The 18931-nt window shown below is 37.8% G+C and overlaps 1 protein-coding gene across 3 annotated transcripts; it reads right to left on the reverse strand.

The window, feature by feature from the left end:
- Positions 1-7601: 7601 nt before the first annotated feature.
- Positions 7602-18690, reverse strand: LOC103711478 (calmodulin-binding receptor-like cytoplasmic kinase 3). Of its 3 annotated transcripts, XM_039129591.1 has the most exons (8): positions 18005-18690; positions 17283-17537; positions 15423-15685; positions 12598-12775; positions 12433-12522; positions 8432-8730; positions 7977-8241; positions 7602-7938 (listed from the first exon to the last, which is right to left on the reverse strand). In XM_039129591.1, exons 1-7 carry the CDS (start codon positions 18318-18320, stop codon positions 7999-8001), a joined length of 1644 nt encoding a protein of 547 aa, XP_038985519.1. In that variant the 5' UTR covers positions 18321-18690; the 3' UTR covers positions 7602-7938; positions 7977-7998. The 3 variants fall into 3 exon arrangements, with proteins under 3 accessions (XP_038985519.1, XP_038985518.1, XP_008795844.1); XM_039129590.1 differs by having other exon boundaries at positions 7622-8241; XM_008797622.4 differs by having other exon boundaries at positions 7622-8241; positions 12598-12763; positions 18005-18680.
- Between the last annotated feature and the right edge of the window lie 241 nt (positions 18691-18931).

Genomic DNA, 18931 nt, shown 5'->3' on the forward strand with positions numbered 1-18931 from the left:
GGGAAGCGGGTGGGAGCCATTGATGGGGACTGGAAGCGCCCCGTCCCTTCCGCTGCCGACCTGCCACCGCCTCCATCCGTCCGTCCGTACGTACCGCTCTCTCCTGATCACCACATGGATGGATGGATGGGCGTCGTTGTCCCTTTCAGGAAAAATAAAACACTGTCGGCAATGATAGTTTTAAGAATTTTTAACTTAAGATATCATCTGAGGTGGCATGGATTTGGGGATTATTGCGTTTAATTATGAGGCCTGGATTTACTGGATTTGGGCCCCGTTACAATCGAGGCAGACCATTGATTAAGAACTATTTCTTTTCTTGGATTTAAGGGTGGTTGGTCGGTACTCGGTACCGTTTGATGGGGCTGACCGGTTGTAAATTGGGGCCCAATTAATAATAGATTAGGCCGTCACTGAATGGGCCACAAGTACGTTATCGTTAGGAATGACAGGATATGAACTTTTAGATTATTTAATGGGAAAAGAGTATTCATATAGTGTGTTCGAATCTACGTTTACTATTAAATATTTGCTAGTGGAATTAATGACTTCTTAATGAAGATTAGAGCCACTAAGATACAATGCTTTTGAAGTTATATAAATAAGGCATAAGAAATGTACAAATACAAAAGATATTTTGGTATAAATCTTGATGAGCATCAATGGTCAAATATTTTGGTATAAGATTTTACAAACTATTTGTAACCGTATGTGTGTGAGAGCTAAAATCGATCTAGTCCATCAAGCCTTTAATAGATCTCAGTGATTTTTATTCTTCTAATCTGTTATCTTTCTTTCTTCTTGCTTTACCTTTCCTTTTATTCTATGTTTTTTTACTGCATACGCATATCATTTATATTTACGAGTAAGATAACCAAAAATGTTAGGAACCATTTTCTCCAACTTATCATCTTCCAAAATGTAGTGTAAATAAACAAGACTGAGCAAGATAAAAAGATATACGAATTTTATTTATATTGTGCCTACCATGCTAGGATGGTAAAATTGTAGATCTATGTTACAAGTTTCTTCGATTTTTCATGTTTTAAAATTCAATCTTTTATATATCTAGGATGCTTGGATTCAATTACTGGATAATGCATTATTTGGTTGTTTTGCTTTGCAAGTTGTAGCTTAAAATTTAAATTCACTACCTACGCTTCATTTTTTTACTCTTTGAAAAATAAAACGAAGCAGACCTGCCACTTTTTTATTCATTGGAGGCTTTGCTTTTATGTTAGTAGTATGATAGATGTAATGTCATAATGCATGGATTCTTACAACAGCAATTATTTCAATAATATAGATACTTTTTTATTTGACTTATTGTAAAACCTATCTCATTGGAGGCTTTGCTTTTATATCACTTGTATGCTGCGGAATGTTTAGCACAGTCTCTTAGTTATATAAGGTGATTAATTAAATGTGCTTCTGTATACTAGGATGATAATGAGCTACTGTTCAAGTTGTCATTAATTTTAGTAGTTTTCCTTCCTCCACACTTCTTATATCACATCGAATAAGCAAGTTCTGTTGGGTTGGATATGTCCCATGTATTAACAAGCTAATATTTGTTCATTTTGGAATTTGATAACTAAGTATTCTTATAGATAGTCTGCATTTCAGTAGAATCCAAATTTATGAGATAGGCCAGATAATAACTTTCTAGGTAGGCTCAATTTTTTGGCTTCACTCGAGTACTTTTGAACTGATTAACAGTAACTTGGCCAATAGATGAGCTTGGTGCCGAGGGAAAATGTGGCTCCCATGCATTAGATGTCACACCAGCATTCCCTGGGCCTTTGACTGAGGACCAGCCATGGGTTTCAATCCATGTCACCCTCTCTCATGGTAGTAAGAATGTCAACCCAAGGGGTCACAAGTTCATTGACCCTTCAACTTACGGTAAATGTTGATAGATGGGGATTGAACCCGTTGTGGCCATCAAGGATAGAAACAAATTGTCATGCCCCCAGTCCGAAATCGCGAGCCGGTGGTCCGCGCCAACCGCCGCACACCCGTAGGAAACTCTCCCCACGAGCATGGAAGGCATCTTAACCAAACTCAAACATGTAACTAAAATAATTTAGCGGAAATAAATACAATCTTATTCCATTGACTGACATAAGTTATAAAGTCCCACAGTTCTAAATATGCAGCGGAACAATTAAGATAAAATATCAATTTAAATAAACCCTAATCTAAGATAACTTGTGCCACAGTTCTTCTAATCGCTCTCCCATTTTGAAACCCCGATAAGTTAGTTCTCGGAATCTGTAAAACAACAAGAAATTGTATAATGAGCTAGACACCCCAGTAAGTAATAAACACCTTAACTAGTCGAATTATATAATAACATAAAATATAAATTACAAATTACGATGAATCAACATAACAACATAATCAATTCATTTTCAAACACAAAATTCATTGAAATCCGTATCTTTCAAATATCTATATACATAATCGTAAATCTGATTCAAAACAAATCACATTCATTTCAACAGCCTTTAACTACGACCACACTTATACTCTGTGGCTAGGCCAAAAACAGAACCGCACTTATACCCTGCGGAGTGGGACAGAATATCGTACTTATACCCTACGGAGGGCCAGAATACCACACTTATACCCTGTGGTGGGGCCAGAATTGCCAATGCATAACCTCCAATTGGCAGGGTCCAAAACATAGACAGACTGAGAGTTCTAAATCTGATGCACACCAAAATTCTTTTGTAACATAATAAATATATCATAATCCAATGTAAATATGCATATACGATGCAAGAACAGTAAATATATCCGAAAAATATTATTCCAATTCACCTATCTATTTTTCATTCAAATCATCATCTCATAAATTCATAAATTCATAAATCACATATAAATTCATTAACAATTTATTGGATGCGAAAATAATATTATATAAATGAAGAGTCTAGAGAAGGCAGTTCATTACTTATATTGAACGCGATCCACAACAAATCCAATTAATTTCACAAATTCTTCGCAGAACCTAATATCCAAAAATCATATTCTTTTTTTAAAATTCATCACAATATATATAAAAACTTAAATTTTAATATTCTCTCAAGGCCGACCCTGCAGAAGTGTCTAGCACCTCGGGTTCGGGTTCATACCCGTAAACCACCCTCCTCCCTTTATTTTCTTATTATTATTTTTTTTTTCCTTTTCTTTTCTTTTTCATTTCATTTCTTTTTTTTTTCTTTCTTCTTTTCTCTTTCTTCTTTCTTCTTTCTTCTTTTCTCTCCCGACTCCCTTCTTCTCCTTCGGCAAAACAGGGGATCCGTCACCCCCTGCCGCCCCCTCCTCTTTCCTCTCGATCGAACCCAAGGGCGGCCGCGGCGGCCGGCCTTGACAGCGGCAGGTGGTGGCGGAGAAAGCCCGGCCAACCCCCAGCAGCTGGCGGCGACAAACACGCGGCGGCGACGAGCTTACGGGCTGAAACTCCGTTTTGGACCCAAATCTGGCGCTTGGCCGGCTCCAAACCACCCTACACCATGGCTAAGCATCAAAAGAGGAGGAGAAGAAGACGAGCGACTCTTACCTCAACCCCGACAAAGACCGGTGGCTTTCTTTCTCTCTGGCGGCAATGGAGGAAGAGGAAGACTCGTGCCGAAGAAGACCCACCTTTCTAATGGCTCTCTCTCTCTCTCCCTATCTCTCTCTCTCCCTCTCTCTCGGCCGGCAGCGGCTCCTCTTCAAATGGCTTCAACGAGAGGAGAAGCCCTAAAAAAAAAACAGGGGAGCCGGCTTCTTCGGGATGGCTCCCCCCCTCATCACACGCCCTCATGTGCGCCGCACGTGAGGCCGAAATTCTTGGGCTGGGCCGGTCAATGGACCGGGCCCAGTTTCAGGGTCTCACACAAATACTAGGGATAGGTGTTCTACCTTTTTTTTTTTTACTTCTTTTTTTGGGTACAACTGCGGTTCACACCCTACGGTGTGGATGCGGTCAATAAAATCAGAAAACAACAAATCGGATAAAGAATCCGGCACTCTGTCACGCTCCATTCATACGAAGTCTCTGGAATGATGGGTCACATAGGATGCAACTAAATCAACTGCACCATTCGCTTTTCAGTAGATGTGTGTAGCCTGATGGGATAGGTGCTCCTTTGGAAGCCTCTAGGTCAAAAAAATTGAGTTAACCATTTTATTTTGGCTCTGCATGATGTTGCCCTGCCCAATCCCAGTTTTGCTGCCAAGAGCCTACTCACTCTTGAAACCTTACATTTTTTATGCCATTTGATAGCAACTCCGGTGTAGCAACAATGACATCTTAGATGCAAGAGTATCCCCACTGCTGCCTTGCCACAAAAATAATGAGCACCTACGACCAAACCAGAATTCTCTCCCACGGATGGCTACATACACGCGTATCTTTTTTCTCCACCTTGTGGTCATGGAATTTCTAACCAGTGTGCAAATACTTGTTCCTGATGGGTTTAACAAAAGGAATCAATTCTCTTATCAATTAGCTACGCCTATTTGAGCTGCGAACCCAAGCATGAACCATCCATTATCACAATGATCCATGCATTGGACAGGATCCCCAACAAAATGTCAAATTATATCCTACACTGCATACGCCGCATGCTACTACATGGCTGGAACCATACCAATCATCTCATCTCTTTTTTTTAGGCTCCATCATCGTTCGCTTGTCTTGATGATTGGCCTACAACAAGAAGACATGATGATTGGTGTGGTGCACGGTTATGTGGGTGCATACGGTATAATTAACGACTTTAGTTCATCCACAAATTGAAGAATTCTAAGCAGTTATTCACGCAATATATTAGCTATTACTAAATCTCCTTGTAGCCGAAAGGAAGCCAATTATTATAGCCGAGGATCCAATATTGTAGGGAAGAAAACTATCTATTCAAAGAAATTATATTCTGCACCACATGATGGTACACCACATCAATCATGCATTCCGATCTTTATGGGCTTTATATATCATGCGATCATTATTGATAGCATCTTATCTCAGTTTGTCCTTATGATGCATCGCTGACGTGGTGCTTATGATACCTAATATAATTTCTCGTATCGTTATCCTAGGTGCTTGCCTGGAGCGGATGGAGTGGCTCATAGCCTCCTCTGGCTCAATAAAAAAATTTTAAAAAAATAAAAAGAAAAGAAAAAGGAGGTTGTCCGCCACTGTCCGAATGAAGACTCTCGAGCCACTCTCCATTTGGCAGAAATAACTTTTGTACGTTAGATTGCCACAAAAATCCCGCTAAACGGTGATCGCGGGATCAGATTCTGCGATCTCCGTTAATTATTTACCAAGAGCTAATATATGATTGCAAAAGAGGATACGTTCGGCTGACTGGGTCGCCTCCTATGTTGCCCGGCACTCGGGAGGGTTTCTTTGGACATCAGTAGCTGAGTGTCCTATCCCGTTGTTGTCTTTACTTTTTTTTGATATGGCCACATGTACTCAAGCTAGAGATATATGAATTGCCGTTTTTACCAAAAAAAAAAAAAAAAAGAGGACACGTTGCCATGTCTCAGTCCGGGGCCACTCTAAAGATATGGGTACGTGTCGCCTGCTGACAGTCATGCGGACGATAGCTGTACAACTCCATGTTATAGCCTTTTCACGTCCGACTTTGTAGTGTGAATCTAGTCGAACACCAAAATTTGAGTTCGATTGTGACAAGATACCGCAAATCCAACCCAGGGAAGCAACGGATGCTGAACACCGAAGACTGTCGATTTTCGGAGTCCGGCAAATTGAAAAGATCCCCACTTCCCTACACGTGTTATTGTGCTATGGAGAGTTTGTGACTCAGCTAAGTCAATTATGAGATGGTGGGACCTGTGAGTTCGACGAGGATAATTTGGTCCGACTTGAGTTATGCCAGGCACTTATCACGAGCATGTGTTATAGTGCTGGAAGGCGGCTCAATGATAATTATTGGCTGGATCGAGCAGGGTGTGGGTGGGATGGGCAACAACCACCGGTAGCTCAGAGATATTCAAATAATGATGAGTGGAAGACAGTCTTTCAGATAAAACATATGACCGTGATAGCCTCTTTTGTGGTAACCATTTTGGAGAGACTTTTTGGTTGGAGGAAAGAGAATTATCCAATGCGCTCCAAAATTTATTATTTTTTAATTTTTTGAGGTGTATCTATATGCACCATGTATGATACATCCGCTTCAAAGGAAGAGGAGGACAGGAATCGCTATTTCTTTCTATAAACGTAGGACCCGAGAGAGGGACCGTGGAACAAATTCGGATCCGCTCGGGGAGACCAGAACCTGAGGCCACATTCGATCGGCACTCGGATATGTGACTCAGATGTTGGTAGCCACGTAGTAGGAGGACGCTTTCTCTCAATTGTGGGTTCGTTTGCATCAGTTCATTTCGCTGTTCCGTTCTCAAGCGGACGACGTGTTACCGAGAATCCACTTAGACACCCGCAGAGCGATTCTTTTTTTCTTCAAGTTTTCATGAATAAAATGTAAGGTCACCAATAACAGTATTATTTAAGGAAATCACCATCTGGGTTTTATTTAAGAGCCTAATAAAGTTTTGGGTTTATCCCATCCCTGATGGAACGTGTAAAAATCAATCAACTTATCAAAAATCTGTATCTAAAGTTAACACAAACACCAATATTTTCATCAAAATTAATTAATTAATTAAAACGTATTTTTAAAGAAGCACAAAAAGTTATTTAAAAATTTAGCATGGCTAGTGAAATAAAAAATTAAAGGTTTTAAGACTATTAATTGATTTTTTTTCTTCAACTATTACTTGAGCTTGGAATCATATCTGAGCCTTTGTTTACTGCATGTAGGAAAAATGCCTTTTTTTCTCCCTAACTAGAGCAGAACAAACTGCCTGATAAGGACCATATGATGTGCAGTTTAATCTGTGTTGCTGCAACCATACTGATATTACAATCATCTTCAAAACCTCTTAGCCCTGCATCGCACTTAAACCTCATGTCAGTTTATCTATTACACTTCAATCACTGACATGCGCTCGCCGAAGTCTAAAAAAACCAGCTGCTTATCTCTCTCCTAAACTGTATGTCTGACAATCAAGGTTGATATAAGAACAGCTTGCTGTGATTTATGAAAAGGAGATCGGCAACACTTGACTGAAAATTCTGAAAACTAATTTGTTCATCCATGTTTAGCTACTGTGATTCTGATGTTTTAAATTGTCTTGCAGATGTAGATGATGCAAAAGGTTTGATGCTGTTGGCAACTGGATTCAGAATGCTGATAAGACTTTTATCTATTTCCTCGACTACCCGCTAGAAAACCCCTTGAGGGCTCATCACTTGCATGCCCTTCAACCTCTCTGACAATTCTACTTGGTATTTCCTATGTTTCTGTTGGGGTGTTATCACAGCTACCATCCAAGCATTAAGAGTTGGGAACACAACAAACTATGCTGCCACAATTACAAATAAACTGCAGATCACCTGCATCAAGATATGGTGATGGTGATCCCATATCTAACAATAACAGATGTTTCCAAGTCCACAAATCTAGCCATATCATTAGCATCCATTAGCATCATAATGGAATCAGCCTCCACAAATCTGTTCACCAAGGTCAATCAGAATGCCACCCAGAGGATTCAAATATATGCAAGAATGACCTAAGCTACTAAGTTCAAAAATTACAGCACGAACTGATAGCATATCAAAAATGTGGCTTCTGAATAATTTGTATAAACTCTTCCATTGTCCATGTCATGGAACAAAGCTTTTGACTGATGAAATATACCATCACTGTATTATTTTCTGGTGTCCTACTGTTGAGCACAAAAAGAAATGTGAATGATACTGGAATTGTGAGAACAACAAAGAAAACTGAAGGTTTAATAGTGCTTAAACTGACATCCTATTCCGGAATAGAGACGTAAACAACTGATTTCCTTTATATTCCGGAATAGAGACGTAAACAACTGATTTCCTTTACAATGCCCTATATCATCTCAAGTTCTCAACTGCAGCTTAGCAGAGCTACTTGATGCTCTCCCAAGGCTCTTCCCAAACTCCCTTCGTATCTCCCATAGCTGTTCTCCAACTTCTTTCATGTCGGGTCGATCATCACGTGTAGGAGCAGAACATTGGAATGCCAAACTGAGCATCCTCCCCAGCACCTCCTCATCTACCACTTCCTCCAGCAAAGGATCCAAAATGTCCCTCAGATTGCCCTCATTATATTTATTAAAAGCCTGCAGCACCAATCTATGTTTTTAGACAATAATAACAAACAAAAGCTGCATCTCCAAGCACTAAAACTTTCTATCATGGTTTATATTTCAACTAATAAATAGGTGCTTATGAGTAATATCAAGCAGTTCTAGAATAATTGCAGCTACAACAATTGATATGGTTTCTGAGAGAAGGGAGGCTTATGCTCACCCATCTAACAGTAATTCTTTCATCTATGCCTCTCTTGAGTTCTACTGGGCGCCTTCCAGAGAGAATTTCTATGAGCAATATTCCAAAGGAAAATACATCACTCTTGGGCGTGAGTTGATAGGTCCTCAGGTATTCCGGGTCAAGGTACCCAGCTGTTCCTTTCACTTTTGTCGAGATGTGAGTCTGTTCTGTGTCCGTTGGGCCAGTTCGTGCAAACCCAAAGTCAGAAACCTTGGCTCTATAGCTTTCTGTCAGCAGAATGTTAGATGACTTCACATCTCGGTGAATTATCGTCCTTTCTGTCAAAATATCACACCAACACAGCAGGAAATATATTAGCAGGTCACATGGAGAAGAAAAAGACAACCTGAGAGAAATCGACATGCCAAGTTTACTGCAAAGTTGCATATAAAATCTTCAAGACATATTTAAAGACAATAGCTCCATACCTCCTCCAAAGAACAAGTTTCGTGTAATTAAAGAGGAGGCAGAGGCAGGTGTGCACATCCAAATATGAAGCAGATGTATGCAAGCATTGCATGTTAACATGCAAACAAGCTGTGTTGGAACACATTTATCAACCAAATTTAGAAAGAAACAACAGAGAGAGAGAGAGAGAGAGAGAGAGAGAGAGATTATACATACACGCACATAACAAACTATATTATCAGTGAATGATATCTTCATGAGAAACCAGGAGAGCATTAGAAATGGTCAATAAGTAGTTGCATTGAATTGCCATGTATGGGTAATGGTGTTTCTTATCATACAAGGAAAACCCACAAAGGCATGAATATCATGATTGGGTGCATCCTTAGTTACCAGAAGTGTTTGTGGGTGTGGGAGTACGGGTACGGAAAGCGGGAAGCGGCTCTCTTAAAATAATATAATAGTAATAATAATCATAATAATATAAAGTATAAAAACTTAGGAAGCGGGTGCCGGATGAGTTTCTGAGGAGATTCCAAAGAGGATGCACCACCCTATGCAGACAATTCCTGATGCTACAGGCTCATCATCAAGCAATTCACGGCTCAAGGAAATGAAAAATCTTTTGAGCATAAGTGCCACATAAGTATTAATCTCATTTATCTGTGGAGGAGATAATATAACATCATTGGTACAAATATAATGGGATAGACAAATCATCTTAATGCCCAGTGGTTAATATGAAAAAGAAGCAACAATCATCATCATACCCAACAACCCTTTTTCTACTAAATTACGGCTAGATTTATTGGTAGTGTTGAAATAGGTTTCTTTAAGCAGGTTTTAATTTAATAGAAGAATTAAGTTCCAGTCTGATGTCTTTATCTTCACTTGAGACTGGCATTGACACAGCTGGCATGGAGCTATAAAAGACTTTTAAAAAATAAAATAAAATATGGGATATCCAGTGAAATAACAATTATTGTAAGAACTGATTCTTCAATTTCATTCTGATGCTAATGGATAACTGCTTCAAAGCAATTGTGAGAAGCCGAGCCGGTGAAAGGTCTTGAAATGCTATCAACAGGTTCATGCTTGGCATAAAAGAAGCATATTTAATTTATAGATACTTTTGAAATTTTGATGTAGAAGGTTCAAATTGTTCAGTTCTCCTCAGTAGTGGGAAAAGGAAGGTTACCGAGAGGAAGATCCTCACTGATAACAATTAAGCCAAGATGTGCATTGAAAAAGTCAAATGAATTAACCCTGGTTGAGGATCAAAGCTGATAATAACTTCCTTTGCCTCAGCAAGAATGGACCAGCAAACCACATGGTGCATTCTTTATATTAGTTTAAATGCATTTGTCTGGAGAGGGCAATTACTTCTAATGGCAATAGGTGCTAACATGGCCTTTGCCTTGGAGCATTCCATTAATAGGTCATAAGCTTTGAAAGCTTGGAAACTTGTTTTAATGCAAACAAGTACAGGGTTTCTGACAAGCTAAAATAATCATCTAAAATGTTCTTCTGAGAAAGACCGTACCATTACCATCATCACTGAGGCCCCTTTCATGTAACAGCTAGGGCACACATCTCTAAGTAAAGATAACCTGTTCACAGATTCTATGAATTGGTGTAGAATTCCTGGCTTGCCTAATTTAAGCAAGAGAGGGATCTACCATAAAACTAATTAACCCTAACTGGTGGGTACATTACTAGTCATAGTTTAGGCTCTGCAACCAAATATTCCTGTAGTCACAATCTAAATGAAGAAGGAAGATGAATATTTGACTTAGAGAACTGCATTCATCTTTATGACAAAAATTATAAGCCAAATAGTCAAACTGAAACATAATTGATCTTTAGTTGCTTAGAGCCCTATCTTGAGGGGTTATTTAGGTCTTGTTGCTGATGACACCTTTTTCCTCTGCCATTTTCTGCAAGACGAAACTCCAATTTATTTCCCTTCTTCTATTTATATTAGTTCTTCTCTGTTTCCAGATGGAAAAAAGTCGGCTTGAATACATATTATACAAATATGATATTTTTTTTGATAATGATGCTCAAAATATGTTATTTGATATATCAATTCATCATATATACTCAGCAAGGAAACTGCCACATGAGATGAGGTGTCCAGAGACATCCACATATACACAAAAGCTATGTGTGGCAGCCATCAAGAAGAACTACAATATGAGATTTATATCATATATAACTGGAGGAGTTACGACCAAAATTTAAGGACAATTTATGAAGAAACAACATAAAGTATTGGCTTAGTGATCTAAGGTTTCCCTAGAACGAGTTGCTTAGGTTTGTGCCACTGAGTCCAGCACAACAGGGTAAAACTAAAAAAAAAAGGACAAGGACGGTGAAAAGGGTTTGTAAAGCTTATTTTGACAGGGTATACAGCCTTTAATATGAATTATTAACAAAAAATATGTCATGAAGTAAACCCGAATAGCTAGATACAGCCCCATCATTTTGGTTATGGTTATGATCGTCACTCCATTAAGAAAGCAATAAAAGTGAAAGAAACAAACACAAGGGAAGGGATGACAATAATCTGTTCCTCTACATAGATATTTGCTTTTTTTTTGGTAGTTTTTTGTGGATTTAAATATATATTTTTCTGTAGTCTAGATTCTTCGCATATCTAAAAGAATCTTTGAGGTTTAATTCCTGATTACGTGAGCTTAATCCATAGACCAGGTCTTCATACCCACCAATTTGCCCTCTACGTTTCATGGCAAGCTCCTTTCTTGCCCAAGTTGCCCAGGCCTGGAAATTGGCAACGATAAAAAGGGTTTATGTCAAGTCATAGAACATCAGCAAACTTTGATGGATAATGTCTTTCTCCATTTGTTCTTTGTTACAGATGGGCATAATCATCTTGGTTGGTTTTTCTCTCAGGAAATAAATCATGGCACTTTAAGGCTTTACAAATAGCTAAACAACTTTTCTATGCTAATCATCCATAACTTAAGGGAGCTTGCAACTTCAAAGCCTTTCATCTCTTTTGGTGTTTGAGTATTAATTTAACTGTGAAAAGTCAAAGTTCAGGGTACTTCTCGTCCCTGTCCAGCAAGACAACATAGAAAATTGGTAATTTATACCTTCTGAAGGAGACTATTTCCATGAGATGCCATACTTTAGCCTATGGTGAGACTCGTTAATTACTTGGATAGTAAATCAATGAGATAATGGTTTAAACTCAAAGAACCAGGTGAGATGTTTATGATGATGGAATTTAAATTTTGTTGACAATTTCCAAAAATTTAAAAACCTTCTGCAAACTTAAACATAATATCTACTGTTTTGTCTTTTCAAATCTTAAAAATGAAATTCATTTTGACAATATATAAGGATTTCTAGATCACAGATCATAGGTCACTAAGAAAACATGTCTTCACACTTCAAAAGGAATGGAATTGTTATTGAAGTCATGTTGTGACATGCTTGAGTCAACAAGTAGCAAAAATCTGAATTCCATTTGTAAATAAATAAAATAAAGGATGTATTTGCTGGACAACAATAAAGCTCTGTAAGGGAAATTTTCTTAGCCTCACCTGCATATAGATGGAGATAAGTCAAGGCATGGGCAACATCAATAGCTATTTCTAATCGTTGCTTGAAGTCCAGAATCTTTCCATGCTGACCTGCCAAATGAAACAAATGTATTTACGCTCCATCTGAAGAAACCAATATAGTATGTGACAGAATATGCAACTTACCATCCAGATGCTCCCTGAGAGTACCATTCGGAACATACTCGGTAATGATAATGCGCTCATTTCCTTTGTCATTGTAACCAAGCAACCTGACTAAGTTTCGATGCTCGACTTTCGCAAGCAGTTCAACTTCATTACTAAATTCATCTCGTAATGCTGGAATTTGTTCCTGTACAAAAATCTATCATCAACAGTGCAGAAGAACATCATATTTAAGGAAACAGATCTTTCATCCTGCATGTAATAGTTATATCAATAAATAAGCCTATAGATCAAAAGGAGATAAAGAAACGTTGTGCTGCAAATCAGTTCATCTAGAAGCATTCAGCAGTACATTTAAGCAAATGTGAGCACAAGTTCTCTTGGCCATGTATCTATCTGTTAACGCAAATTATGTGGACTTGATGGAATTTATATCATTCCGGTCCAGCTTGTCAACAACCCAAATGCTTTGTTACCTTGGAGGCTTGGGGATCCATGCGTCAAGTTCCACTTTTTCTTCTATTCACAAAATTCTCACCTGAGCACTGGGTTCATTCTGCACCCTCCTCTGTATTAGTTCATTCTGCTATCCAGAAAATCCAAGTCCATCTCATTGATTTCCTCATCTTCTTGAACTCTAGTGAGATGTTTTTCTTTTTTCTCCAGAAAGTGATAAATGCACCATTTTTTTGTGAAAAACTAGAGTATGTATGAAATAAAAGCCCCAAGATTGTGCATTTATGACCACTACACTTTCAGGAGCATTTTGATCATAATATGGATTTGATCTTATAGACAACAGTTTTCCCAAAATAATCCAAAATTCCAGCACACAGACCTAGTGTCTAAGAGAATATACATATATATTTCAAATGGCTATAACATCACCATTTTGTTCTCTACATCTACTTTAGATTGCTGAGTCTGATGTTTATTTTATATAAAGAAGAAAAATGAAATTACTTTGTCAGAAGCAACAAAATTCATCGGCTTGCATGTCTTTATCTATAATTATGTATACTTATGTATTCCTTTTGTAGTATGTCCCTAATATGGAATATTTTATATTCTTTCTTGCAACTTCTGTAATGAATATATATATACACACACATACGTACAATGATATATATACATACATACACCGGCAGCTCACTGCACAAGGCTCCTGGAAGGTCAGATATAGGCAATCTTGCCTCCGTGTGCAGAGAGGTTGTTTCCGTATTTCAAACCCATGACCTCCAAGTCACAGTAGAGATAATTTACGATTGCACCAAGGCTCACCCTCTCATGATATACACACAAGCAAAGTCTGCCGTACCATCCGATATGGGACATACCGTACCATATCGGAAGTAAACCGGTACAAAATACACATTCAAGTCGGTACAAGATCCGTACCGCCTGTACTAAGGCGTACTGACTTGTACCGAGGCATACCGAGGTGTGTACCGATCCGTACCGAGATGAAAATTGAGAAAATAAATAAGAGAGCTATTTCGGCATAGAGATATACCGTATCATACCATATCGAACCGATAAAATACCGATATGGTACCCGATACCGAGATTGCGGACCTTGCACACAAGTATCTATTTAATATTTAATGGCATTATTATTTATCTAATTCGCTAACTTAATACTTATTATGATGTTCAAGCATTAACTCGGTGTAAATGCTGATAAACTGACAACTTGTTAGTGTAAAACAACCAAAAGTTCCTAAATCTTTTTAGCAAACCAATAGAATAGACAGTAAGACATGCTATACCTCGAGCTATGCTCGTACAAATAACTTGTTAGTGAAAGATTGCTAGGGCATTTATTTCATGGGATTAACTAAGCATATCAATTGCAATTGATGCATGGCAAAATTATTTAGTAGATAAGATCATATGAAACTTCTGTACAAGTCAACATTATCCTTTGCCACATTTTCTTTTATAATTTTATTACATCTATAAACCTATACAGCCCTTGATAAAACATTCCTGCTTTGTTATGTTCTAGGCAAGATTTAAGGAATTCTATAGAGATCTTTTCTTCAAGCTTTATCTAGTAGGACTAAATTACACAAAGCTTTACCCGTTATTACCTGTTATCTTTGAATATCAATTTTTGGTCCATAAGATGTTGAATTCACAATAACAGCATTTATGTCATGATCTAAAAAAAATGTCTATTACCTCCGTTTCCAAGAGTTAAAGCTCTCATGATAACTCCTTTCCTAAAGTCATCATGTTGCCAAGTCATAGTCTAGTGACCATAGTATTTGTTATTAGTTGGATCTACTAGCATTAAACTAGATAGCTTAAAATACAGAACCTTAGGATTTTGTGGGCAAAGGCCAATTCCATTACCACCTAAATACAATAAACTGTCACTGGGAATAAATTGAAGCAGCATTACCATTTGCCTGCTTTCAAATGCAAATGATAAGTTTCAGTAGCATGAAGACCAAAACATTATGGTGACAAGACCTTATTTAATCATCAATATTGCATATGCAATGAATATGTTTTAAGAATCTGGACATTGATACTTAGTACATAGCTTGATAAAATATTTCATGCTACAAAAGTTTTTGATAGAAATATTTTATATTTATTAATAAATTTAGGTAGCGTTTCTATTCCATATGATGACAAAAATCTCTTTGGACGTTATTTTGCAAGTCAACAACTCCCTGTCATTGACAAGGCCTAAGAAAAAAAAATAAGTCAAACTGCTAAAAGAGCCAGCTAATATGACCTTAACTACAAGCCACCTAAGCATACAACCATATTATATGTGTGATTTTGAGTTTCTGAAGTTTAACTAAGTCTGTGAAAAACACTTAGATAGTTACCTTCTTTGCTCGTTTAATAGCAACAACCAGACCATCTGGCAGCACAGCCTTGTACACAGTTCCAAATATCCCTTCACCTACCCTTAATGAAGGAGAGAAGCTCTGAGTAGCTTTGATGATCTGATTCATAGTGAGATGTAGTGTTCCAATTCTACTCAATTGTGGAGATAATGAGAACCGAGACGGGCTAGGAGGCACTCTGAGAGGAGTTGTGGGGATCTTTTCAGAGGCTGAACGTACTTCTATAGATGAAACTGAATCCACTGCAACAAATAAAACTATTTGGTTAGGATACATGAACACTACCATTAACATAACATGTAGGGTTTAATATCAATTTCAACAAATAAGGCTATCTGCATGTAGTTATGGTAGTCAACTTAACTAACCAACCAAAATGTAAAATAGTTTAAGAGAGAATCACATATGCAGAAAATATCAAGTATTCTGTAAAGGAAGACATCATTGTTGGACTTGCTTGCTAGAATTGTTTAAATTGTCAACTTTCTCCTTACATTCAGTTTCCACCTATATAATATGAAATAAAACACCAGCATAAACATGAAAGACTTTGTTTGATGACTTGTTAGTAGGACAAACTTGTTGTGAAAGATGTCCTGTATATACTTGTCAATGCAAATTTCATATACATGTTTATGTATTATTTGATACAAAATCATGGTACCAGCCATAAAGAATGAATTTTATGAGCCAAAGCTAAATAAAGGGGGAAAAGGATAGAGAAAACAAAAAGGTCATGCTGCAGAAAAAGATGGGAGATGTAGAATATACAAATGATTACGTTCTCAATGAACAATTCACAAATCCAAATCCAGAAAACTAGCTTTCTCCGATTCTCTTTGCAACAGCTTGTGTAAAACCTGCTGCAGAAAAGATCTATCATACTTTTCACCAAAGGAAATTTTACCTTTACCCTCATCAGTATTGCTGTTGGCATTATCTATCCCCCACGAATAATTGCATTCAAGCCATGATACCATTTGTTCTACATTTAAGGATATGTATCCCTACCATAAATCTCTTTTTGCAGATCAAGCAAAGTAGAGGCATAAACAGTGGATGATATATAGAATAATATAAATAACAACAAAATAAAATATTATTTAGTTGAACCAAAATCTCTACACAAATTGGGAACTGAGAGAATTTCTAATTTTCTAGTGTATCAACAAAGCTACAGCATGAAAGAGATATTTAAAAAATATAAACAAGAAATTTCATCAGAGTTGATCAAAGCTTTTCCAAGCTTCAATCCGACTATCATAGATATGGTAGCATAACCCAAGAGAATTGCATCATATATACAACATATAATTTAAAGAGAATCCCCCAAGAAAACCAATTAGTGGATTGCAGAGACATAAATGGTAACGAGATCATAATGGAAGTTGAATCACCCCCCACCCTTCCCCCGTGCACAGTATGGAGATGAATCATAACTCATAATGGCCTTCATTATACTTCTCAAAAACTAATAAAAAAAATCATGCTAGCTTTACAATGAAACGGTACAGCATAAGGCACATCTTGAGACCCTGCATCAGCTAATTTCCATCTCATTCAAACACAAAACCAAATTTTTACTTGGATACCATCCTATATATTCAGAAGGAACATTCTAAGATGTATGTATAAAACTAACATGACCCTCCTATGTATCAGTTAAATCACAAGTTTACATAAGGTATGGAAACAAAATGCACACCCATGAGAAAGTCAAAGCTATCACATATGTAGTAGATTTGCTACTACTAAGAAGCATTTTCTGGTAACTGAACTTGACTGCATATGTTAGGCAAGCTGAAAATGTTAAATGGCATAATTTCCTATCTGACTCACTTGAATTCAACTCTCTGTCTAGAACATTATGCTCGCTTGCTTCTTTCCTCCTTGCATGAAAGCAAGGGCACAAAAAAGCACAACAGATGAGGAAGATTCCTGGTACAGCCAGAGGAACATTATCTGATGCTGAAGAATGTTTAATATCTAGCTCTTCTTCTTGCAACTGACCCTTTCTGGTCAACTGATCAAGGTTGGAAGCATTTGCTGAAAACTGCAGCAACAGTTTTCTCCCTGCCCTTCGAACTAAATCCACTGCAACATGCAACACAAAAAGAAGCAACCGTCATACATAATCTTGTAAACTGGTTTCTATATGGCTAAAAGAACCAAAAAAAGTTAAAATGTAATAAGAAACTCTTGTGAAAAGACCCAAACGTATATTTTGATAAACAACAAATAAAGGCGAAATTAATCGAAGAAAAGAAGAAAAAACATTATTTACTCAATTAACTAGAGTAAAAGATATCCAAGACAATATAGTCTGATACAAGAAATTATAACTCTTCCAATCAAATCACCTAATGGAATCCAAATATTTGGGTTATATGGCTTCTCATCCATTTCCAACAGTATGGACTTTATCCACAGATAATTCTGAAAACATTCAAATCATTACCAACAAAATACCACATTCTCATCACATTATAATACATCAAGATAAGTAAATAAACATAGCATAAGATACCAATCTACCAATGATCCATTTGACAAGTATTTACCAGAAATAGGATTGCACTTCATATTGACTGGTACAGTAAAGTCCTGACTACAGTACTGCTTGCCAATCTTCCTCCATGATTCCACCTGGGAGTCACAGAACAAACACCCACTGTTGAAATAGGTTTCCACTGCTTCACATATCAAAACAGGATCCTCTATCCTCTCTTGATTAATTGCAAGGTGATAACCGTCCGACGACATTGAGTATTCAACATGATCAAATCTACAAACTTTCGAGATGGTCGGCACCGATCCACAAACCAAAGACCAAGGCAGTTGCACCAGGATCAACAGAGGCAGAATAAAATGAGCCATCTATTTAGAAATTTGAGCACAAACACCTCCAAATGCTCTCATTTTTAGCCAGGAACGAAAAGATCGGAAGAATCCCACCTCACCAAAGAAACCACAGAAGATTCAAAACGAAAAAGAAGAATAGCTGTCGAGCTCTTTCTGCGATTCGTTCCAAAACCAGATCTCTAGGGCGATGGTGCAATGATCAAATGACTCGAGCCTCTTTTATCTCTTTTTTGACAAATTTCAGCATAAAAACCTATCGAAAACATCGGTTTACGGCGAATCAAACTCGAGAAAAATTAAAACCTACCGAGAGTTTTTTGGGCTCCTTTTAAATAAAAGGACTAACAGAACCACTTAGGACAATTTCCATGGAACCTAGAAACCGGCGGCTGACTGGTACGGACGAGGAAGGAAACCCGACCCGGCTCCAGGGGCACGAGGAGACGACCGGGTAGCGGAAGTAGAGCGCTTGGGGTGACGTTAACCGCGTGACCAACTTGGACGATCGGCGAGAGCCGGCCCAAGGCCCAACTTGGAACGCTGGGGGTGAGAGATCTGACCGTCGTGGGAAGGGGGAGACCACGTTATTCTCGCTCCAATTCTCGCTTCAGTGTCACGCCATGAAC

Source organism: Phoenix dactylifera, chromosome 1, assembly GCF_009389715.1.
Source record: "Phoenix dactylifera cultivar Barhee BC4 chromosome 1, palm_55x_up_171113_PBpolish2nd_filt_p, whole genome shotgun sequence".
NCBI lineage: Eukaryota > Viridiplantae > Streptophyta > Magnoliopsida > Arecales > Arecaceae > Phoenix > Phoenix dactylifera.

What these genes read in the sequence shown, in the direction of transcription:
- LOC103711478 (XM_039129591.1), bottom strand. Translation starts at nt 18,320, where the DNA reads ATGGCTCATTTTATTCTGCCTCTGTTGATCCTGGTGCAACTGCCTTGG. An exon ending in CTATTAAACGAGCAAAGAAG is followed by an intron (nt 12,776 to 15,422) that starts GTAACTATCTAA and finishes TGTTGATGATAG; the next exon opens with ATTTTTGTACAGGAACAAAT. An exon ending in AAAGAATTACTGTTAGATGG is followed by an intron (nt 8,242 to 8,431) that starts GTGAGCATAAGC and finishes TTGGTGCTGCAG; the next exon opens with GCTTTTAATAAATATAATGA.